At 44.1% G+C, this 25,132-nt stretch overlaps 1 protein-coding gene across 1 annotated transcript in view; it reads left to right on the forward strand.

Annotated features, from left to right (window-relative positions):
- Window positions 1-25,132, forward strand: part of LOC125458092 (ran-binding protein 17-like) — a 1,334,110-nt gene that overhangs the window by 135,385 nt on the left and 1,173,593 nt on the right. Inside the window, exons 5-6 of the mRNA XM_059650767.1 lie at window positions 23,772-23,837; window positions 24,758-24,862. Coding sequence (XP_059506750.1) covers window positions 23,772-23,837; window positions 24,758-24,862 — 171 coding nt within the window. The remainder of the gene's footprint in view (window positions 1-23,771; window positions 23,838-24,757; window positions 24,863-25,132) is intronic.

The following is a 25,132-nucleotide window of genomic DNA, read 5'->3' on the forward strand; positions in this document are numbered from 1 at the left end:
ATTTGGAGGTTTCTGACTTGATTTAGTAACACTCTGATGCCTTCACTAACTCAGCAGAGGGCGACGATGACACTGATTGATGCTCATGACGAAGATTTACGTCGGCATAGTCATCAGCAGCAGAAGGAGGACCTCAGCAGGACACCCTCCAAGTTTGAGTGATGAAAGCATTCAGCTGGGCAGTGACAACACTGATGGATTGGCAATTGGGGCGAAGATTTGTATTGGTGCAGTAATCACAACCAAACAGATGCTTGTGGAGGAAGTGTTGTCAAGGGAAAGTGCAAGATACACCACGAGATAGAAAAAAGTGTCTAAGAAAGGCAACAGTGATCATGGGAGATTTCACTATGTCGGTGGACTGGGAAAATCAGGTTGGTAGTGGATCGCAAGAAAAAGAATTTGTGGAATGTCTATGAGATGGCTTTTTGGAGCAGCTTGTGTTGGAGCCCACTAAGGAACAGGCAATACTAGATCTAGTGTTGTGCAGTGAGGCAGACTTGATAAGGGAGCCGAAGGTGAAGGAACCCTTAGGAGGCAGTGATCATTCTATAATTGAATTTACTTGACTTTTGTTTGAGAGGGAGAAAACAGAAGCACGAGGGGGTAGCTGGGCAGAATTGATCGGGAGAGGATCCTAGCAGGAAAGACAGTGGAACAGTAATGGCAGGAGTTTCCCGGAGTAATTCAGGAGACACAGAAAAATTCAGGCTGATGAGTAAGGGAAGGGCCCATGCCGTTAGAGACAAGGTATTAGGATGGATAGAAGATTGGCTATCTGCCAGATAGCCAGACAGTGGCGTTAAAAGGATGACAGCTAGTGACAAGTGATGTTCCACAAGTTGGGACCCCAACTTTTCATTTTACACAGTAATGATCTAGATGAAGGAATGGAGGGCATTCTGGCTAAGTTTGCAGACGATACAAAGATTAGTAGAGGGATGGGTAATATTGAGGATGCGGGAAGGGTGCAGAAGGATTTGGTCAGGTTAGGATGGTGGACAAAGAAGTGGCAGATGGAGTAGAATGTGGGAAAGTGTGAAGTCATGCACTTTGGTAAGAAGAATAGAAGTATGGACTATTTTTTAAATGGGGAGAAAATTCAGAAGTCTGAAGTACACAGAGACTTGGGAGTTCGAGTCCAGGATTCTCTCAAGGTAAACTTTCAGTTGAGTCATTAGTTCGGAAGGCAAATGTAACTTTGGCATTTATTTTGAGAGGACTCGAATATAAAAGCAAGGATATACTTCTGAGGCTCTAAAACGCTCTGGCCATGGCATGTATGGAGTATTGTGTGCAGTTTTGGGCCCCATATCTCAAAAAAGGTGTGCTGACCCTGGAGCAGATTCAGAGGAGGTCACAAGAATGCTTCCACAAATGAAAAGTTTAACATATGAGGAATATTTGAGGACCCTGAGTGTATACTTGGTGGAGTTTAGAAGGGTGTGGGGGGATCTAATTGAAACTTACATATTGAATGGTCTGGATGGAGTGGATGTTGGGAAGATATTTCCATTGGTAGGAGAGACCAGGACCTGAGGGCACAGCCTTAAAGTAAAGGGAAGACCTTTTCGATCAGAGATGAGGGGAAACTTCTTCAGCCAGAGAGTGATCAATCTATGGAATTCACTGCCACAGAAGCCAGTGGAGACCAGGTCATTGAGTAGATTTAAGATGGAGATAGATACGTTCTTGATTGTCAAGGGGATCACGGGTTACAGGGAGAAAGCACGAGAATGGGTTGAGAAACTTATCAGCCATGATTGAATGGTGGAGCACACGTGATGGGCTGAATGGCCTAACTTCTGCTCCTATGTCTTATGGTCCTATGGACCCTAAGGCAGGTAGAGTTGTTTGATCAGTTGTTTTGGTGGGAGTGAGGGAAGGATGATCCCTAGCAGTATGCTGGGCTTGAGGGAAAGAGGATTACTGTCATGGTTAGGGTGGTAACGTGAGTGTTGACATTAAACAAAAAAAACTAGCTGTGTAACAATGAATACTTATACACGTGCAGCATTGGGAAACTTAACCTTCGTAGAATATGGCATTTGCTACTATTTGACTTCGCATGACTATCCTGCATTTTGAGGGAACAGTTAGGTTTCTGAGGAAACAAGGTGTGGAGCTGGAGGAACACAGCTGGCCCGGCAGCATCAGAGGAGTAGGAAAGCTGACGATTTGGGCGAGGGGAAGAGGGCTATGAAATAAATAGAGAGGAGGGGGGCTGTCATGGCCCCCTCCCCCCAAACTCTATCCCAAAACGTCAGCTTTCCTGCTCCTCTGATGCTGCCGGGTCGGCTGTGTTCCTCCAGCTCCATGCCTTATCTCAGACTCCAGCATTGGTAGTTCCTACTATCTCTGGGTTTCTGAGGAGCCAGGATCAGAACTGATGGCATGAAATCTGGAGCTCAAATCTAATGCAAAAAAAAAGGAAGCTGTTTGGCAATTCCACTGCGGTTTCCATTGCTTGCACTACTGTGTACAGTCTGGTCACCCTACTGTAGGATTAGATTAGATTCCCTACAGTGTGGAAACAGGCCCTTCGGCCCAACAAGCCCACACCGCCCCTTGGAACATCCCACCCAGACCCATCCCCCTATAACACGCACACCCCTGAATGCTATGGACAATTTAGCATGGCCGATCCACCTAGCCTGCAATCTTTGGACTTTGGGAGGAAACCAGAGCACCCGGAGGAAACCCACGCAGACACGGGGAGAATATGCAAACTCCACACAGACAGTTACCCGATACTGGAATCGAACCTGGGTCCCTGGTGCTGTGAGGCTGCTGTGCTAACCACTGAGCCACCGGGCTGCCCTAGAAAGGTTATTGTCAAATCGGAGAGGGCTCAGAAAAGATTTTCAAGGATGTTGGTGGGACTGGAGGGTTTGAGTTATAGGGAGAGGCTGGGACTTTTTTCTGTGGAGCATAGAAGGTTGAGGGGTGACCCTATAAAGCTTTATAAAAATCATGGGGAAGTATGGTGGCTCAGTGGTTACCACTACTGTCATCCAGCACAAATGCCTGGGTTTACTTCCAGCCTTGGGCAACTGTCTATGTGGAGTTTGCACATTCCCCCTGGGTCTGTGTGCGTTTCCTGTGGGTGCTCTCGTTTTCTTTCACAGTCCAGAGATGTGCAGGTTAGGTGGATTGACCATGCTAAATTGCCCATAGTGACCAGAGATGGGTAGGTTAGGTGGATTAGCCATGGGAAATGCAGGGTTACAGGGGTAGGGTATGGAGGGAGTGTCTGACTGGGGATGCTTTTTGGAAGATTGATGTGGACTTGTTGGGCCGAATGACCTGTTTCCATACTGTAGGGATTCTATGAAATGATTCTGTAAGGGGCACAGATATGGTGAATTGCAAATGTCTTTTCCTTAGGGTGGGTGAATTCAAAACTAGTGGGGAACATTTTTAAGGTGAGGGTAGAAGATTTAAAAGGGACCTCAGGGGGCAGTTTTTTCACACAGGGTGATTCAGTGGTCGATGGAGGTGCAGTTACAACATTTAAAGGACATTTGTACAGGTTCATGAATAAAAAAGGTTTAGAGGGATATGGGCCACATGCAGTTACATGTGACTAGTTTGGGAAACTTGTTTGGCACGGTTGAGTTGGACTGAACAGTCTGTTTTCCATGCTGTGTGACTCTATGACTGTATAATCTAGACTAAGGTTATTCAAAACTCTTCAACCAACATCCTATTCTCAGTGAGCTGCATAACTGTCAGCTAAAAGGGTTTCCATTTCAAATTGTTCCAAATATTCGCCCCTCCCTATCTCTGAAATTTCTAGCAACCCCACAACCTGTTGAGATATTTGCACTTGTCAATGCATTGGACATTTAACTAGTTCCTATGTAAACTTGTTTTGTTTAGGTACTGTACTGTGTTTGTGAGATGACCAAAAGGGTCAGAGTCAACTTGTACTTCAGTGTAATTTTATTCACAGATTACGCTAAAGACACAAAAGGGGCCTCAAATATTATTTAAAACCCTGATGTTTCACTCTTGAATTGCTGATTCTTGCATCAATTACTCTACCATTCGTAAAATTAAGTCTTTGTCACAATCCTTATCTGAACTGCTACTGGCTAGCATCTAAGATCAGGTATTACCCATGCTATTGAACTTGGCCAGGCTCTGTGGTCAACTCTGATGAATCTGGTAAGGTTGGTGTTGCACGTTCTCATCTCCCATGCCCTCTCTAGCTCTCTCTCCCTCCAGCTGCTTGGAGCTCTTGCTGGGTCAGGCTGAGTCATTGCTGGAGCGTATGCCTGCCGGATATCCCTTATCCCTTCCTGCTGCATCCTTCAAGAATGCTACCTTGCCTTCAGCTATTCAGTCTTTTAGGACAAGGAGACGGAATGAATAGGATCCCCATTGTCATGCCTGTAACATGCTGAGGCTACCCTCAGCGCCTGTCTTCCAATCTGTCAAGGGAATGTCTCTCTCTCCATACGTGGTAATGGTGGTTACCCAGGGCACCAGCGAGTCTGCTTATCATACTCCAGTGCACAAACCAGCCTCATTTGCCAGGGCAAATCCAGGCTCCTCCTTGCCTGCCTTTGTCTTGTACAGATGCTTTGTGTTTGACCTGTCTTGAAAATTCCATTGGGCTTTGTTTGCTCAAAGGTTGCATATTCTAGTTTTGGACCAAGCTGTTCAGGCGTTAGGTTATCTGGTCACACACTCTAGCTCAATTATTTTATGCAGAATTTGAATTATGCTGTTGATTGCTGTACTTTTACCTGCAGAGGCTGTACATTGCGAAATTATCTCTTGAAATTGCTTCATGTTGTTTTTTATAATCCTATTGAATTTTAGGTGATCATGAATTTCATTATTAGTATGCCATTTACAGGCTATGTGTTGAGAAGAGGTTAAAGGAGGACTTTGAAGTAACCTGTGGTCTGATAGTCTGGCAGTGGCCTCACAAATTATCATTCTTGAACAAACTGGATTTAATTATTGTTTTGCTGTTTTATAGTTTCACTAAGAACCTTGCACATTTAACTAAAACAGATGATAAAGAGTTTGCTCATTTAAGACAGAGATGACAAATTTTGTCTGTCAGAGAATAGTGAATTAGTGGGATTCTTTGCTGTAGAGAACTGTTGAAACTGAATGGTTAAGTATATTCAAGACAGAGATGGATACATTTTAAGGGAATCCAGGGTTAAAGGGCAAAGGCAGAAAATGGAGTTTAGGGTAGGCAGATCTCATTGAATAGTAGACCAGAATCAGTGGGTTGAATGGCCAAGTCATGCTCCAACTCTTACAGTCTTATTATCTCAAGTGAGGAATTCTTTATTCAAACCCAAGAATCACAGAGTCATACAGCACGGACATAGACCGTTTGGTCCAACTCGTCCGTGTCGACCAGCTATCCTAAATTAATCTAGTCCCAATTACCAGCATTTGACTCATATCCCGAATAACCTTTCCAATTAATATACCCATTCAGATGCCTTTTATATATTGGTAATTGTACTAGCCTTCACCACTTGAATGTTCTCTTGTTATTCTATTAAATCTGGACCAATGTCATCTCAAGAGGCTCCTAATGATGGCTCAGCTATGGAATGATAAAGGTTTATAAGTAAGGATTCTCAAAATACCATGTCTACAACTAGGAGCATAATTTTAAGAAAATTATATTTCTGGTACCTTGTGAAGTCCCTTGAAATGTGTGATATGCATCGACTTGCTCTGCAGCGTCAGCTAGTTCTTAGTCTGAAATTTAGCTCTTTGAATAACAAGACCTCATCTTCCATGAAGGTAAATCAAACCTAAACTGGCCCTGATCATATCCCTTTGGGTAATAAACTGGCTGTCCAAAATGGAACTAGCATCTATTAAATCTCCTTGTCCCTGTAACAGAAATTATTGTTTTTTTGGCTTTGACTGAAGCAGTTAGCAGAGTACAGACTCCAATTATAGTGTCATACAGCACGGAAACAGACCCTTCTGTCCAACCAGCCCATGCTGAACATAATCTAAAACTAAACTAGTACCACCTGGCCTATATCCTTCCAACCTTTTCTTTCATGTACTTATCCAAATGTCTTTTAAACATTGCAACTGTGCCTGCATTCACCACTTGCTCAGCAAGTTCATTCCACACACAAACCACCCTCTGTGTAAAAAAATTGCCCCTCCATGTTTTTGTATCTCTGTCCTCTCACCTTGAAAAATGTCCCTTAGTCTTGAAACCCCTATCCGACAGTTAATGGTAGGTGTCTTTTCCCTATTTATACCCCTCATGATTTTATAAACCTTTCTAAGGTCATGTGTCAACCTCCTATGCTCCAGTGAAAAGTTCCCAGCCTACCTAGCCTTTCTTTGTAACTCAAACCTTCCAAACCTGGCAACATCCTAGTAAATCTCTTCTGAGCCCTCTCTACTTTCGTATTATCTTTCCTATAATTTGGCAACCAGAACTGGACACAGTACACCAGAAGAAGCCTCACTAATTGAAAAAAAAGCAGAACTGTAGATGCTGTAAATCAGGAGCAAAAACAGAAATTGCTGGAAAAGCTCAACTGGCCTGGCTACATCTGTGAAGAAAAGAATCAGAGTTAACATTTTGAGTCCGGTGATTGAGTTCGGGTCTGGGTTCTGAGGAAGGGTGACTGGACCCGAAATGTTAACTCTGATTTTTTTTCACAAATGCTGTCGGACTTGCTGAGCTTTTCCAGCAACTTCTGTTTTTGTTCTTGAGGACTCATTGATGTCAACATAACCTCAACATAATGTTTTAACTCCCATACTCAAAAGACTGAGCAACGAAAGCAGTGATTGGTACTCAAACGTTTCTGCTCTGGCACAAAATCAGTCCTTTTTTTGCCTTAACCTCGTTTTCAAAATAAAATTGTCCCTTGGTTTGACGTTCAATAGATGATAGAATTGTATTTATTATCTGCTCCATGCTTTAGGACTGATTCCTACAATGTCCTCTGATCCTCCTATATTGCCCTTTGAAAATCTTCCCAGTTAGTTTGTGAACTTTCATTGTTGTGTTATTGCTGTGGTGTGCTCTCTACTGTCACATTGCAGTTGGAAGATCCTTTTTTTTATTGTGATCATACCGGCAGGTCAATGTAATTAAATGTGCAAACCTGAAAGGGAGCTGTGGAAAGTATGTTAAAGAATCACCTGAAGTAAACGTCAAGCTTTTATAAGACATTCAGTTGTATTGCAACTAAAATTGGTATGTGGTAGAGGTTCACGATTTTGTTCCTATATGAGAGTGGAACAAATGAATTAAGCACACCTCAAGATTATGAAGTATAGAATCTTGTGGTTGTTGACTTGCTCGCCAAGCTGCTTGCTTTTGTTCAGCCACAACCCGAGCTGCAGATCTTTGCCACAACTTTGAACAGTATCTTGTGGTTCAGGGTAGTATCTCTATACCTGGACCAAGAGACTCAGGTTCAGGCTCCACCTACTCCTGAGGTTTGTAATAACATCTCTGAACAGGTTGATTGGAAGAATAGATTATTCCACTGGCTTCAGATCTTTGCAAACAAGGAGAAAAATTGGGGCTAAACTAAAACCTAACCAGAGTGCTTTGATTAAATTAAGCCTGTAGTTCGTAACCTGATTGAGATAATCCTTTGGCTGTCTCTCCATTTCTCCATGAGTCTTCTTTCTAAGAAAAACACCCTTTTTCTCCAGGGAGGTTTCACTTGACTTCTCAAAGCCACCACCACCTGCTGCTAGAGGTCTTGCCATCGAGGCAGCCACACATCAAACGCAGATAACAAAGTGTGGAGCTGAATGAGCACAGCAGGCCAAGCAGCATCTCAGGAGCACAAAAGGGTCTAGGCCCGAAACATCAGCTTTTGTCCTCCTGAGATGCTGCTTGGCCTGCTGTGTTCATGCAGCTCCACACTTTGTTATCTTGGATTCTCCAGCATCTGCAGTTCTCATTATCACACATCAAACACAGCATTAGTTTAGATTATATTAGATTAGATTAGATTCTCTACAGTGTGGAAACAGGCCCTTCGGCCCAACAAGTCCACACCGCTCCTTGAAGCATCCCACCCAGGCCTTTACTAACTGGTTTTATGATTAGCAGAGATTTTATGGTCCCATGATACCAAGAATATTCATGCCAGTATCAGTAGCAATATTCCGTTCTATTGAATCACTAGTATGGGCAAATAATAAGAGTTTCAGTGTTATCCAGCAATTTCTTGACCTTCTCAGCCTATGTGGCAGATCATTCATATTAGAACATAGAACAGTACAGCACAGAACAGGCCCTTCAGCCCACAATGTTGTGCCGACCATTGATCCTTAGGATCATGTTATTCTGTGGTTAGTTTGCTCGCCGAGCTGGTCCATTAGTTCGCAGTGATTTCATTACCTTGCTGGGTAACATCATCAGTGCAGCCTCTGATGAAGTGCTGTTGTGTTTTCTCGCCTGGTTTTTAAACTCTGGGGTCCGTTGGATTTGATTACCTCATTTCTGGTTTGCCTCTGCAGAGATATATATTTGGGGTCTAGTTTTATGTGTTTGTTGACGGCCTTTTTGGTGGAGAACCAGGCCTCTAGGAAGTTCTGTGCTTGTCTCTGTTCAGCCTTTCGTAGGATCCTGATGTTGTCCCAGTTGAACTGGTGGTTCTTCTTATGCATGTGAATGGAGATGAGTAAGTATTGGTGGTGTCTTTTTGTTGCTAGTTGGCGTTCAAGTGCTCTTGTGGCCAATTTTAGAGTACACAAACACCAACTAGCATAGATCCTAGGACAGGTCAAACAGAAACAACCGCAGGAAGTCCTAGAGGCCTGGTTCTCCACCAAGAAGGCCGTCAGCAAACACATAGAATGAGACCTGATATATTCACTACTGCAGAGGAAAACTGGAAATGAGGTAATCAAATCCAAAGGACCCCAGAGTTTAAAAACCAGGTGAGAAAACACAACAGTGCTTCATCAGAGGCTAAACTGATGATGTTACCCAGCAGAGTAATGAAATGTCTGCGAACCAGCGGACCAGCTCGGCAAGCGAACCAACGACAGCATCCACAACCAAAGCTACAAATCTACTCAAGAACCTTAGAGGTCATATTGTTGAAGTATTTATTCCTCCTTCTGCCACCTCCTGCAAATATCATCCCTGTGCCATCTTCCAACTGGCACAGACCTTCCCACAAAGGATGCAGCCAACAGACTTGCAACTCAGAGATCATTCCAGGTTTCCTCATTTGCTGTGTAACTCCTATTCGATGGAGTCAGCTCATATCAACACTTCAGGTTCCTCAACATTGAGTAAACTGCATGCCCCTTTTTCATCCACAAGGCTCTTGTCCCAGCTTGACTCTGTGGAGTATTTTCAAGGTTGCTGTTCAGTTCACAGAGCCATGGAGGTATATAGCATGGAAACAGGTTCTTCGGCCTAATTTGTCCATGTCAGGCATAGAATCAAAGAATCCCCGCAGTGTGGAAGCAGGCCATCTGCCCGTTAAATCCACACTGGCCCCCCAAAGAGACTTTCACCCAGACCTATCCCCTACAACCCCGCACTTCCATGGCCAATCAACCTAACTTGCACATCTTTGGACTGTGGGAGGAAACTGAAGCACTCAAAGGAAACCCATGCAGACACGGGCAACCCCACCACACCCGGCACCTTCCCCTGCAACCGCAGGATATGCTACACTTGTCCCCACACCTCCTCCCTCACCCCCATCCCAGGCCCCAAGATGACATTCCACATTAAGCAGAGGTTCACCTGCACATCTGCCAATGTGGTATACTGCATCCACTGTACCCGGTGTGGCTTCCTCTACATTGGGGAAACCAAGCGGAGGCTTGGGGACCGGTTTGCAGAACACCTCCGCTCAGTTCGCAACAAACAACTGCACCTCCCAGTCGCAAACCATTTCCACTCTCCCTCCCATTCTCTTGATGACATGTCCATCATGGGCCTCCTGCAGTGCCACAATGATGCCACCCGAAGGTTGCAGGAACAGCAACTCATATTCCGCCTGGGAACCCTGCAGCCATATGGTATCAATGTGGACTTCACCAGTTTCAAAATCTCCCCTTCCCCCACTGCATCCCTAAACCAGCCCAGTTCATCCCCTCCCCCCACTGCACCACACAACCAGCCCAGCTCTTCCCCCCCACCCACTGCATCCCAAAACCAGTCCAACCTGTCTCTGCCTCCCTAACCGGTTCTTCCTCTCACCCATCCCTTCCTCCCACCCCAAGCCGCACCCCCAGCTACCTACTAACCTCATCCCACCTCCTTGACCTGTCCGTCTTCCCTGGACTGACCTATCCCCTCCCTACCTCACCACCTACACTCTCTCCACCTATCTTCTTTACTCTCCATCTTCGGTCCGCCTCCCCCTCTCTCCCTATTTATTCCAGTTCCCTCCCCCCATCCCCCTCTCTGATGAAGGGTCTAGGCCCGAAACGTCAGCTTTTGTGCTCCTGAGATGCTGCTTGGCCTGCTGTGTTCATCCAGCCTCACATTTTATTATCTTGGAATCTCCAGCATCTGCAGTTCCCATTATCTCGGGAAGAATATGCACTGGCAGACACCTGAGGGCGAATTACGTCTACATCCCTGGTGTTGAGAGGCAGCAGTGCTAACCACTGAGCCAGCATGCCACCCAATTTTATAAACTGAACTAGCTCCATTTGCCTGTGTTTGACCCATATCCCTCTGAACTGTTCCTAGCTAGGTACCTGTCCAAATGCCTTTTAAATTTTGTGATTGTGCCCACGTCTATCACTTCCTGTGGCTGCCCCTCAGGCCCCTTTTAAATCCTTAAACCTAGTTTTGGACTCCTCTGCCCTGAGTAAAAGCATTTGGCTATTCACCTTATCTATGCCCTTTATGATGAGAGAAATCTTTATAAGCCACCCCAGCTCCCTCAACTTCCTACGCTCCAGGAGTAAATACCTTACTGATATCTTATTCAGCTGACGATGGAGGCGAGCATGCCAATGCATTCTTCATCACCCTGTCTACATGTGACATTACTTTCAAGGAACTGTGTGCCTCCACCGCCAAGTCTCTCACTTTGCCAACACTCCCAGGGCCTTTCCATTAACTCTGTAAGCCCTGCTCTGGTTTGTTGTACCAAAATGTAACACCTCGAATTTATCTGCATTTGGCTGCATGGTGACTCAGTGGTTAACACCGCTGCCTGATAACACCACGGACCCGGGTTTGATTTCACCTTTGGGCTACTGTCTGTGTGGAGTTTGCACATTCTCTCCCTGTCTGCGTGGGTTTCCTCCAGGTGCTCCAGTTTCCTCCCACAGTCCAAAGATGTGCAGGGTAGGTGGATTGGCTGTGCTAAATTGCCCATAGTGTTCAGGGGTGTGTAGGTTAGGTGGCTTATAGGAGTCTGGTGGGATGCTCTGAGGGTCATTGTGAACTCGTTGGGCCGAATGGCCTGTTTCCACATTGTAGGGATTCAGTGATTCTAAACCTCATTCCATTCCTCAGCCCACTGGCTCAGTTGATCAAAATCCTAAGAAAAAACAGAAATTTCTGGAAAAGCTGAGCTGGTCTGACACCGTATCCAGTGAGAAATCAAATTAATGTTTCGGATCACTTGTCCTGCCTCAATTCTCAAGAGGAGGTCGAGTTTTCCCCCTTCTCTAGTTTGGCCATCCACATTGATTGAGAAACTTTTATTGAACATGCTTAACAAATTCCTCCCATCCAAGCCCTTAACATTGTGGCAGTCTTAGTCTATGTTTGGCAAGTCAAAATCCACTACTATTACAGCCCGGAAATTCTGATGGCTATTTGCCATCTCCCTACATATTTTATCGTCAATTTCCCACTGACTGTTGGGGCCCATAGTACAATCCCGTCAAAGTGATCACCCTCTCCTTATTTCTCAGTTCCACTTATATAGCCTTACTGGACAATCCTTCAGGAATATCCTTCCTCAGAACTGAAATGTTAACTCTGATTATTTTCTTCATAGAAACTGGCAGACTTGCTGAACTTTTCCAGCAGCTTCTGATTTTTGTCCTCCCTCCAGTTTAGGTGCATCTTGTCCCTCTTGTACAGGTCACCTGTGCTGTAGAAGTGATCGCCATGATCCAAAAATCTGAATCCCTACTCCCTACACCAGCTCCTCAATCAAGTATTCGTCTACACTATCCCCCAATTCTGACTGTCACTAGCATGTGGCACGGAGATTACTCCCTTTGAGGTCCTGATTTTTAACCTTATGCCTCACTCCCTGCAGGATCTCAGACCTTTTTCTAACTGTGTCATTGGTACCAATGTGTAAAATGACTTCTGGCTTCTCAGGCTCTCTTTGAGATTTTGCTGCAACTACTCCGAGATTTCCTTAACCGTGGCGCGAGGGAGGCAATACATTATCCTGGAGTCTCTCTCATTGCCGCAGAAATGTCTGTCTGTGCTTCTGACTCGAGAGTCCCCTGTTGCAATTGCTCGCTTGGCCGTTGTGCTGATTCACAGCAGAGCCAGCCATGGTGCCGTAGACTTTGTTGCTGCTGTTTTCCCCTGAGGCTATTCACACCACCCCTCCCCCAACCCCCAACAGTATTTAAAACAGTCTAACTTGTTTTACAGTGGGATAGCAACGGGAGACTCTTGCACTACCTGCCTACCTCATGTTGCCTGCCTCTAAGAGACAACAGTAAAAATGTACGCGAAGATGCTGTGGAGACACTTAGATCTCTATAAAACCCAATTAATTTATTAAGTACTTAAATGAATAATGCACAATTTTAACTATCAGAGATATCTCTATCACTGTCTTTCACTGAACTGGTTTCTATAATTAACCCTAAACATTGTTATGTGGGAGAGTTGACAGCTGACCAGGTTGAAATTCTATTTGACGCCTCCTGACATAGGGTGCCTCCTGCAGTGTTAATCTTCAAAGTTCTGCTGAGCAAACAAGGGTCTAGTGTCTGCTTTGTACATAGATCTCTGTGCCAAGTATATGTCTTATTTGGAATTGTTGGTGTACATGACCAACCCTGAATGTTTTGGCCAACTGCATGTCTTGTTTGGTAGAGACAGCGGTTACTGATTTCCTGCAATTTTAGCTCTTAGCAGTCCTGAATGGCTCAGCATAATTCTGCTGACATAACAGATCACTGTAAAGCCTCTTATCAGTTCCCTGTTGTCTTCAGCTTTATCCACTACTCCCCTGGCAGTCATCCATCAACTTGACTGAACCTGCGGTGTGACCACCTCCCTGAAGCTACCACCTAACATGCTATCTGCTTCCTGTATGTGAAAATGCGTCCAGCTGCCGCTTCAACCAATCCGTGTGGTCTGAGACACTTCCTGCAGATATATTCACCAGGAGCATCTGACTGCTCCCTGATTTCGCACAACTCACAGGAGGAATATACCATTCTACTGACTGTCATCTGTGACCCTTTAACAACTAGTTTTTTGATTGAACTGTTTTAAAGTTTAAACTGAGTAAGTCCATGTAAGACTTATAAAATAATCGGTGGAAATACTTACCAGGATTTACTCCAATCAGCTTCTCCTGGTCCCACACTTTCTGAACTGTTAATGTCTGGTCTACTCCTGCCTCTACTGGACTTGTGGAGGTAGTAAAGGGAAAAAAAAAGTGACAATGCCTTCCTGCCCCTAAACTTTCACATTTACCTCAACTTGTAGTGTTTCACTCGCTGCGGCTAGCACTCTGTTATTGATTCAACAACATGGGTGTGGAACCTGTGACCAGCCAGTTGATGACTGTTTGGGGATCAGGATCTCAGATATCCTGAATCTACTCTGACCTTTGACATTCAGATTGCAGAGGCACACCTTCATACTGATTAGAAAGTCAGTTCTGTCAGCGTTGTGATTGTTCAACAGTTTTCTTATAAGCACGTTTCAATCAGTCCTCGTGGACACTATTTAGAGCACCTAACTTCGTGCCGTTGACATTTGGCTATCCACCTATTGACCCAACCATCTCCCTCAGAAGGTGTGAACAGCCAAGGAAATGGAGATAGAATTGGAAGGACCAACTCTCTGTCCTTGGTCAACTTGAAGGCCAGATCCCAGAGGACTATGCAGTCAAAAGATTTCATCAGCTCCACGATACTAGTATTTCTGTCCCGCTAAAGTGTTCCAATGAAGTTCACTGCAAGCTGGAGAAACAAACCTAATCTTCCCCCTTAGATACTTTACAACTCCCACGACTCAATATTGAATTCCACAACATTAGTACGTGACCTCTGTCCTCCATGTTTCTCTATAACTCTGCCACTCACGCATTCCGGCCTATCTTGTTTGTGCCTTTTTGACATTGTCCTTAGAGTAGTAGACCATTTTCTCCTTTTTGCACCTTCATTTACTCCCTTTTCTTAATCCTTATCTTTCTTTCACCGCCATTAACACTCCGTTTGTCTTTTGCTTTGAGCCCTGCCTTGCTCCACCTCTGTTTGGAAACAAAACCCACCATTTTCCAGCCTTTCTCAGTTCTAAGAAGTATCATATCAGACTCAAAATGTTAACTCTGTTTTTCTCTCCATGCACACTGCCAGACTTGAGTTTCCCCAGCATTTGTTTTAACAGCATCTGCAGTATTTTTATTTTATTTTAAGGTATGAGGGATACGTTGGCTACAATAGCCTCGGGATCCTCATTGAAAGGCATCATAGTGTATTCTCAATGTCAAATATTTGACAAAGGAATGCATGCATTGTAATATCTGCACATTCCTTTTGGGTTAGTCAATGAACAAGTGACCCAACAATGGCTTATAAAATAAATTAAGGATAGTATTCGATCCAAAGAGGAGTGCTAGAAAATTACTTGAAAAGCTGTAAGCTTGCAGTGGGGACTGGAGCTGTTTTGAATTCAGGAAAAAAGCACGAAGAGGTTGAGCGGAGAAAATAGAGTAAGTTTGTCAGGAACATAAAAAAGAATTGTAGGAGCTTTCATTAGTATGTAAAAAGAAAAAGATTGGTAATGACATATGTATGCCCTTTAAAATTTGAAATCAGAGAATAGATAATGGATAACAAGGAAATGACAGTACAATTAAGATGAAGAGGAGTCTCGGCCCGAAATGTCAGCTTTTGTGCTCCAGAGATGCTGCTTGGCCTGCTGTGTTCATCCAGCTTCACACTTTGTTATCTTGGATTCTCCAGCATCTGCAGTTCCCATTATCTCTGATCACAATTAACCAACTTTCTGCTTTCATGGAAAGAGACAAACAATTTCCTAGAAGTGCTAAGGAAACAAAGGCCTGATGGCGAGGAGAAGTTGAAAGAAATTGATATTGATTTTTAAATAATGTTGGCAAAATTAGTAGGACAAGGCTGATAATTCCTCGGGCCTGACAATCCACATCCAACTTACACACAGAGACGGCCTTTAAAATCATTGATGTGCTAGTTATCATCTTCCAAATGTCTGTAGGTTCTGGGACAATCCCAGCAACTTGAAGAGTGACAAGTTTAATGGAAGAAGGGAGAAAACTGGCAATAATAGCTGGTTAGCTAACAGTAGTAGGATATATGCTGGAGCCCATTATAAAGACTGAAGGGCTGAATCTTAGGTATTTTGCTAGGTGTGAGTTGTGTCAAGTTTTATGGATGGTTCTTTTGCCGTGAGGCCTTGTCACTTTTCTCATTTTATATTACCGGATTTACATATCCCAGCCTATGAAGACCTTATGAAGATTCCAGCCTCATCTCATCACATGCCATTTCCGGAACAACCAGCCAGTCACTGGATTTTCCAGAATTAACTAGCATCTCTTGCACTGGCACCATCTTTAAATGCCTAATGAATCCTTGGACAAGCACTGTCAGCCCAGGGCAGTCCTGCAGCAATCTTGACAATTGCCCCCAGCATGGCAGACTGCGGGAAATCTGCACCCTGTTTTTCAGGCAGGGACTCTTGCCCTGCTGGACAAGGTTGTGCAGAGCTGGGACTTCCTCTTCTCTGATGACCAGCAGAGGAGGCCCAAAGCATGCCATCCTGGTCTAAGGTTACCATCTGCATCACAACAGTCACAGCCATCTGGAGGAATGCTCAGTGTTCTAGGACAAGGGCCTTTTTCATTCTGCAATGTAAGTGCCACCATCTGCTCTCAAATACCCACATTTACTCAATCACTGCAACTGTACCTGCTTCTCAGCAAGGCTCACAGTCTAGCATTCTCCCAACACTGCCTGCAACATCTACCCTCATTCACTGTAACCAAACCCAACCTCTGACACCACTGATATCTCTGTAGCTGCCAATGCACTCTTTTGGAACACCTCCCCACATGTACGGAAAATAAAGCTGTGCCACCCACTTTGATTTCCTGTAATGTCTGCTTGTCTCTAATTCCAGGAGAAATCCAACTCACAAAAGAGCAGAAAGAATCAAGAGGGTGATGGGCTGCTGACTGACAACGTCCTAGCTTTGAACTTGTATCGGAGGCTGTCTTTCGTTAACTGTGCCAGGAGGTCCTGAGAAAAGGTTATCCTCGTGACTTGACCGGTCCTGCTGACAACCATGACCTTTGTTTGTATGAGAAACAGCAAGGCAATACAGAATAAATATGAAACCTGTAGCTCTGATTGAATGGGCAGATTGAAATAAAGCAATGTAATTCAGGGATGCTGTGACCATCCAGGCAGACTCAGAGTGACTGAATACTACAACAGCAAGGGAAGAGCCTGGAGATTTAGCTTGGTCCAATCCATTAACTGGTTGCGTGTTCTTGAGCGTAGAATGTCTTTGCTGTAGCATTACATTGATAGTTGCTGGTGCAGTCCAAGGTGCAGCTTGAAGCGTAGAAGCAGTCTGTAAGTGGATTGTAGCTGTACCATGAGGGTTTCTAGAGGCTGACGCATATGACCATAGATGTTCGTTGTGCATATAGAGTATTTTTTTTATTCATTAATGGGATGTGGGCTTGCCGGCCAGCATTTATTGCCTGTCCATAGCTGTCCTTGGGAATGTGGTGGTCACTGCCTTCTTGAATTGCTGCAGTTCATACGCTGTGGATAAGATGCGCAATGTTCTTAGGGAGGGAATTCCAGGATTTTGGACCGGCAGCAGTGAATGAAACGTAATATATTTCCAAGCCAGGATGTTAAGTAGCTTGGAGGAGAACTTACAAGAAGTGGTGTTCCTATGCATCTGCTGCTTTTGTCCTTCCAAATGGAAGTGATCGCACTTTTCAAAGGTGCCGTCTAAAGATCTCTGGTGAATTTCTGCACTGTGTATTGAAGATATTTCACACAACTGCTACTGTGTGACAATGATGCAGAGAGTGAATGTTTATGGATAAGATGCCAATCAAGCGGCTGCTTTGTCCTGGGTAGCGTCAGGCTTTCAGTGTTCTTGAACTTGTTCCCACTAGGCAAATGCGGACTATTCCATTACAGTCCTGACTTGTGCTTTTTAAAAGGTGGACAAGATCTGGGGAGCCAGGAGGTGAGTTACTTGATGCAAGTTCCTTAGCCTCTGATCTCCCGTTGTAGATGCGCTTTGTTTGGTAGGTCCACTTGTGTTTCTGGTCAGTGTAACTCCAAGGATTTTGATAGTGGGGGTTTCAGTCATGTTAATTATTTAATGACAAGAGGCAGCAGTTAGATTGTCTCTTATTGGAGATGGTCTTTGTGAGGTATTTATACAGCCTAATTGTTAATTGTCACTTGTCAGTCCAAGCCTGGATATTACCCAGTTCTTGACGCATTTGAACATGGACTGCTTCAGTATCTGAGGAATTGCAAATGGAATTAGGTCACAGTTCAGCCATGATCTAATTGAATGGTGAAGCAGGCTCGAGGGATGAATCGCCTCCTTGTCTACCTGAGATCGTGTGAATGGTGCTGAACATTGTGCAATCATTGGTGACCATCCCACTTCTGACTTTATGATGGAGGGAAGGTTATTGATGAAGCAGCTGAAGATGGTTGGCCCCAGAACGCAACCCTGAGGAACTCCTATGGAGATGTCCTGGAGCTGAGATGACTGACCACCAACAACCACAATCATATGCCAGGCATGACTCCAACTAGTGGGTAATTTGGCCCGATACCCATTGCTTCCAGTTTTGCAAGAGCTCCTTGATGACACATATGGTTAAGTGCAGCCTTTGTGTAAAGGGCTGACAGTCTAGCCTCAGGGCTGGAATTCATCTCTTTTGCCAGTGTTTGCGCCATGGATATAGTCAAGTCACGAGCTGATTGGATTTGGCAGAACCCAAACTGGACACCATTGAGCAGGTGCTGCTTGATAGCACTGTTGAGGACAGCTTCCACCACTGCCCTGAAGATTAAGAGTAGACTGTGGTAATAGGCTGGGTTTGATTAGTTCTGCTTTTTGTTTGGAGGATATACTTGAATAATTTTCCACAGTAATAGAATCATAGAATCCCTACAGTGTGGAAACAGGACATTCGGCCCAACAAGTCCACACTGCCCCTCTGAAGAGCACCCAGGCCCGTTCCCCTACCCCTGTATTTCCTATGTCTAACCCACCAAACTTAAAGATCCCTGGACACCAAGGGCAATTTAGCATGGCCAATCCACCTAGCCTGCACATCATTGGACTGTGGGAGGAAACCGGAGCACTTGGCGGAAACCCACGCAGGCGTGGGGAGGTTGTGCAAACTCCACACAGACAGTTGTCCAAGGCTGGAATCAAACCCGGATCCCTGGCGCTGTGAGGCAACAGTGCTAACCAGTGGTTAACCACTGTGCCACCAGACTACTCAGATCTCTTGGCATCATGGTAGCCCACAAATCCACCAACACACTAAAACAGCAGCTAATGAACTTAAAAGACCCTATACAGACAACAAGCAAAACGAACGTCATTTACAAAATACCTTGCAAGAACTGTGACAAACACTACATTGGACAAACAGGCAGAAAGCTAGCTACCAGGATACATGAACATCAATTAGCCACAAAATGACATGATCCACTATCACTAATATCCTTACATACAGATGAGGAAGGACACCACTTTGATTGGGACAACACATCCATCCTAGGACAAGCCAAACAGAGATACACACGAGAATTCCTAGAATCAGGGCATTCCAACCGGAACTCCATCAACAAACACATTGATTTGGAGCCCATCTACCACCCTCTAAGAAAAAGAACAGGAAATGACATCACTAACACAGAAAATGACATCACCAACCCAAGAAAACCTAAACAGATAAATAGAAAGCAGGACATAACACCAGTGCTTCACTGGAGGCTCACTGATAATGTTACCTAGAACGGTGACGAAACGTCTGAAAACGAACCTTCCAGCTCAGCGAGCAAACTTACATCCAGAACCTTAACCTGAGCTACAAATCTTCTCAAAACTGCTAACATCCAGTGTCTCCCAACTGTTTCCTAAAATCACTAAGGCTGAACTGAATTGGCTGAAGTCTAGCATCTGTGATGCTGGAGTCTGCTGGAGGAAGTTGAAATGAGTCATCCGTTCGATATTTCTGGCTGAAGAGTACTGTGAATGCTTCAGCTTTCTGTTTTGCACTGCTTTTCCATCATTAAGGATGGGGTTATTTGTGGAGCCTCCTCTTCCAGGGTGTTGGTTAAATTGTCAATGACCATTCTTGACTGGATTTGGCAGGGCTTTGAAACTTAGATCTGATCCGTTGGTTGTGGGATCACTTATCTTTGTTCATCACCTGCTCCTTACGCTGTTTGTAGCACAAGTAGTCATGTATGGTAGCTTCACCAGGTTGACACTTCATTTTCAGGTATGCCTGGTGCTGCTTCTGGCATGTCCTCCTGCATTCTCAATTGAACCGGAGTTGATCCCTTGGCTTGACGGCAGTGGTTGAATGGGCGATATGCCAGGCCATGAGGTTGCAGATTGTGCTGGAATACAGTTTTGCTGCTGTTGATGGCCCACAGTGCCTCATGGATGCCCAGTCTTAAATTGTGAGATCTGCAAAGCCTGCCCCATTTAGCACGATGATCGTGTCACACAACACAACGGCAGTCATTCCCAATGTGAAGGCAGGAATTTGTTTCCGCAAGGACTGTGCGGTGGTCACTCTCATTGATCCAGTCATAGACAGATACATCTGCAGTTAGCAGATTAGTAAGGATGAGGTCAAGCATGTTTTTCCTTGTTGGTTCCCTCACCACCTGCTGCAGATCCATTCTAGCAGTTATGTGTATTTTAGGACCTGGCCAGCTCAATCAATAGTGTTGCTACTGAGCTACTCTTAATGGTGGACATTGAAATCTCCATCACGAGTACATTTTGTGCTCTTGGCAGTCCCCAAGCTTCCTACAAGTGTTGTTCAACATGGCGGAGTACCAATTCATCGGCTGAGGGAGCACAGTAGGCTGTAGTCAGCAGGATATTTTCTTGCCCATGTTTAACCTGAAGTCACAAGATTTAATGGGGTCTGGAGTCAATGTTGAGGATTCCCAGGGCAACTGTCTCTCAACTGTATTGTTCTAGGCTGCCACCTCTGCACGGTTTGTCCAGCCAATGGCACAGGACATATCCAGGAATGCTAATAGTAGTGTTTGAGATATTGCCTTATAAGAAATGATTCCATGGAGTATGTCTGTCAGTCCATTGCTTGAAAAGTCTGTGAGACAGCTCCCCAACTTTTGGCACTATCCCGCAGATGTTAGTGCGGAGAACTTTACAGCATCAACAAGGCTACTGTTGTCTACTCCAGCACCTGGTTTGTGTCAGGTAATCAGTTGGCATTCATTTCTTTGAGGCTTTGTACCTACTGACACAACTGAATGGCTTACTAGGCCATTTCAGAGGGCAGTTGAAAGCCAACCACGTTGCTGTAGGTTTGGAGTCAAATGTAGGCCGCAGCAAATCTTCCCTGAAGGACAATAGTGAATCTGGTGCCTAGATTGATCCCAGATGGGTTTTTCCAACAATTGACAGTGGCTTTGTGGTCAGTTATAGATTCTTCGTTGCAGATTTTTTAGTATTGAATTCAAATTCCATCATCAGCCATGGCAGGTTTGAGCCTTGGACCCCAGGACATTACTGGATCTGTGGATTAATACAGATTAATAGAGTCGTAGATTGATGGAAACATGCCCTTTGGCCCCACTCAGCAAGTTCCAGTTGCCTGCATATCATCCATAAACCCTAAACCCTTCCCACCCATGTACCTATCCAAATGTATTTTAACTGTTACTAATGTACCTGCCTCAACCACTTTCTCTGGCAGTCCACTCCATATAAGCACCACTCTCTGCTCTAAGAAGTTGCCCCCTCAACCTATGCCCTTCAGTTTTCTATTCCCCGCCCTTGGGAAAAAGGGTGCATTAATTCATCTCATCTATACCCCTCATGATTTTATACACCTCAATAAGGTCACCCCCATCCTCCCATGATCCAAGGAATAAAGTCTTATCCTGGCCAACTACTCCCTGGAACTCAGGCCTACTAGTCCTGGCAGCATCCTTGTAAATCTTCTTTGCACACTTTCCAGTTTATATACGTCTTTCCTACAACAGGGTGAGGTTGATAGGACAATGTCTGGCATATAGTCATACGCGTGGAATCGTAAGTTGCAGCGAATGTCGGGTTGTTGCTTGACTACTCTGTGAGTCAACCCTCCCAATTTTGGCACCCAGATGTTAGCAAGGAGGACTTTGCAGTGTCGACAGGGCTGTTTCTACCATTGTAATTTCTTGTGCCTAGATTGATCCCAGGTGGTCTATCCAATTTAGTACCATTGTGAGACTTTGTTGCAATTGATGCAACTGAAATGCTTGTTTCGCAGTTGTTGCTCTGAGTGTGGAGTCTTATGTAGGCCAAACCAGGTGAGGATTTCCTTCCCTGAAGGACATTAGTGAACCAGAAAAGTTTTTCCCAATAATTGATAATGGTTTTATAATAATCAGTCGATTCTGAGTCCCAGAATTTTTTCTTATTGGATTCAAATTCCACTATCTGCTGTAGTGGAATTTGAGCCCAGGTCCCCAGAGCATTAGCTGCGTTTCTAGATTGATAGATCAGTCATTATAGTTTCATACCCCATTCTAAACCCATGCATAGCCTGCTCATTAGGACCTATTGGGTAGGGGCAACTAATTATTTTATCTGCTTGTTTGCATTTATTTAGATTAGTCCCTACTAATCTACCGCCTTTCTCAATGCATACGATAAGGTATCGTTATACCCTGGCCACATATCCTTTTTCAATTATTCCTATGGTTTCTACTTCACAAACCTTTCACTTAACTTCATCTATTGGAAGTATTGGAACACACAATGTCATTCCCAAGACTCTTCTTAGAGTACCCCCACAATTATTCTCAAGCCAAACCTTACTTGGCTCCTGAAATTGACAACCTGATACATTTGAATGTCTCCTTCCTTGATTCAAATAAATGAATTGTACTTTATGAATCCAAGATTGAATCTTTCTCTGGTTAGCTTGCTCCTGGTTCTCCCTAAGTTGTTTAATTACCCAATTGCAATAAACGCTACGCAGGGTTCTGTTCTGTCTGCCACCATCTGTTACTTTTCCTTTAATAAGTTGATTTGCAGTCTTGGCATGTTCCTGTAATACTGTAGCCATATAATTATCAGCTTGTTTTTCAACTAATTTTCCTTCAGCATTCAATTGATTGTGAGCATTCATCTTAGTCAAAACTTGTTTAACCTTTTGTGATAAAGCTCGAGGTTTAATATCCAAATTTACTAAACCAAGTGTATTCACAGTAGACATGTTTGCTGTTGGAATTCCAAGATCAAGGGTCACGGTCTAAGAATGCGGGGTAGTCTTTTTAGGACTGAGCTGAGGAGAAATTTCTTTACCCAGAGAGTGGTGAAATTATGAAATTTACTGCCATGGAAAGTAGTCAACGCAAAACCATTGTGTGATTTCAAGAAGGAATTTGATATAGCACATAAGGCTAAAGAGATGAAAGGGTACAGGGAAAAGTGGAAACAGGTTATTTGTTGGATGATCAGTGATGATCATAATAAATGTGAAGCCAACTGGAAGGGCTCAATAGCCTGGTCCTGATCCTATCTTCTTTGTCTGAATTGGGAAGAGTTGGAGGGCATCTCTTTGAAATGTATAGAAATCTAGCAGGACTGGGCAACTGAATGCTGGGATAACACAATGTAGAGCTGGAGGAACACACCAGGCCAGGCAGCATCAAAGGAGCAGGAAAACTGATGTTTCGGGTTGGGACCCTTCTTATGAAGGGTCCCGACCCAAAACGTCAGCTTTCCTGCTTCTCTAATGCTGCTTGGCCTGCTGTGTTCGTCCAGCTCCACACTGTGTTATCTGACTCCAGTATCGGCAGTTCTTACTATCTCTGAATGTTTTCCCTGGGCAGTGAATTCTGAACAAAGCATCATGAGACTGACAGCAGGAGAAATTTCTTCACTAGAAGGGCAGTGAGCTCATGGAATTCTGAACTGACATCAAGCCACTGAATATCTTTAAGAAAGAAATAGATTTCTGGAGGCTATCTGTGTCACTGAGTTTGGGGAGAACTCAGGAGCATGGTAGTGAGATTGTAGATCAGCCATGGCCGTATTGAGTGGCAGAGATACATTGATTTCTGAATGGCTTCCTCCTGCTCTTGTTTTCTTTGTCTTTATTTTACCTACACGTATCACTTTACTAGCTTGTGTCTAAATATAGTGCTGTTGCACTGTTGATAAATGTTAAGTGTGTGGGATCCAACAATTTTGCCACTACAGTGGACTTTTTTGTTATGAGTTTTAAGTATTTGCTTCTACTCCTTTCAATTGTTGGACTATGATATTAACTCAAGATTTGTTAATGTCTGTCTAGGGCACTGTAGAACACTGTATAATTGGTGTGATGATCTTAGCTGAACTTACACAGGAAATGAATATGGTATGTGTGCATTTTTCATGATAACTTGTGTATTTTTAAGAGTTAGAATAGAATAGACTCCCAACAGTGTGGAAATAGCCACACCAACCCTCCAAAGAACACCCTACCCTACCCCTGCAACCTCATACTTTCCATGGCTAACACACCTAACCTACACATCCATGGACACAATGGGGTAATTTAGCACAGCTAATCCACCTAACCTGCACATCTTTGGACTGTGGGAGGAAACTGGAGCACCCAGAAGAAACCCATGCAGACATGGGGAAAAACATGCAAACGGCACACAAGATAACAAAGTGTGGGGCTGGATGAACACAGCAGGCCAAGCAGCATCTTAGGAGCACAAAAGCTGACGTTTTGGGCCTAGACCCCCAAATGTTAACCAAACTGCACACAGTCGCCTGCGGATGGAATTGAACCTGGGTCCCTGGTGCTGTGAGGCAGCAGTGTTAACCACTGAGCCACCATGCTGTATCATTACTAGACAACCTTTTGTAGCTCCATGCAAGGTGTGTCAAGACAATGTGCAGCATTCAGGCCAAGCATTTAGCAATACTTGGACTAAGACGGGGAGCAGGATGATCTGAAATAGCAGGAGGGACAGAACAATTAAATCATTTTTTCTCCATTAATGATATGATATTCAATCTGATCATAATATAAATGTAACAAGTGAATTAATAGACTCCTGTACAATGCAGTTCTTCAAACAAAGTCAAACATGGCTCAAGGTCTTCCCTAGAATCAAGTTGAACACTCACTTGGCAAAGGTTTCAAAACCGTTTGCTCACTCACTCTGGCCAGGGAAAGAAGGAAACATTTTCTGCCTTCAGAAAAGGGCAAAACATGCCCAGAATTAAAGTTTATCTAGACACTTGGATATTAACTTATTTTGTTTTGTGAACATTGTATTGAAGGCTGATTCAACAAGACCATTATCTAAGCATCGAAGAACAGCTACCTCATTTCGTGATGTGTGTTTACGAGAAATATTCACTTTGGCCTGTACATTACTGAGGGAGGTAAGACAACATTCAGCCCAATAACTTGGGGGAATAATCTTAATTCATAAAGCATTCTATGTTATATTGGAGTGCTGTGCAAGATACCATAAATTGTTTATTATGCTTGGCTGTAGCCTGAAAATTTGATTTGGTTTGGAGTATAGTGGAGTAACAACATTTTGTTAGTTTTATCTGGTATTCTGTTGGCATCCACCAGCCACAGCTAAGTTAAATAACATAATCAAGATTGTTAAAATAAAAGCCTACTATGTGTTTGAGAGTTTAATC

The sequence above is a fragment of the Stegostoma tigrinum genome, chromosome 13 (genome assembly GCF_030684315.1).
Source record: "Stegostoma tigrinum isolate sSteTig4 chromosome 13, sSteTig4.hap1, whole genome shotgun sequence".
Lineage (NCBI taxonomy): Eukaryota > Metazoa > Chordata > Chondrichthyes > Orectolobiformes > Stegostomatidae > Stegostoma > Stegostoma tigrinum.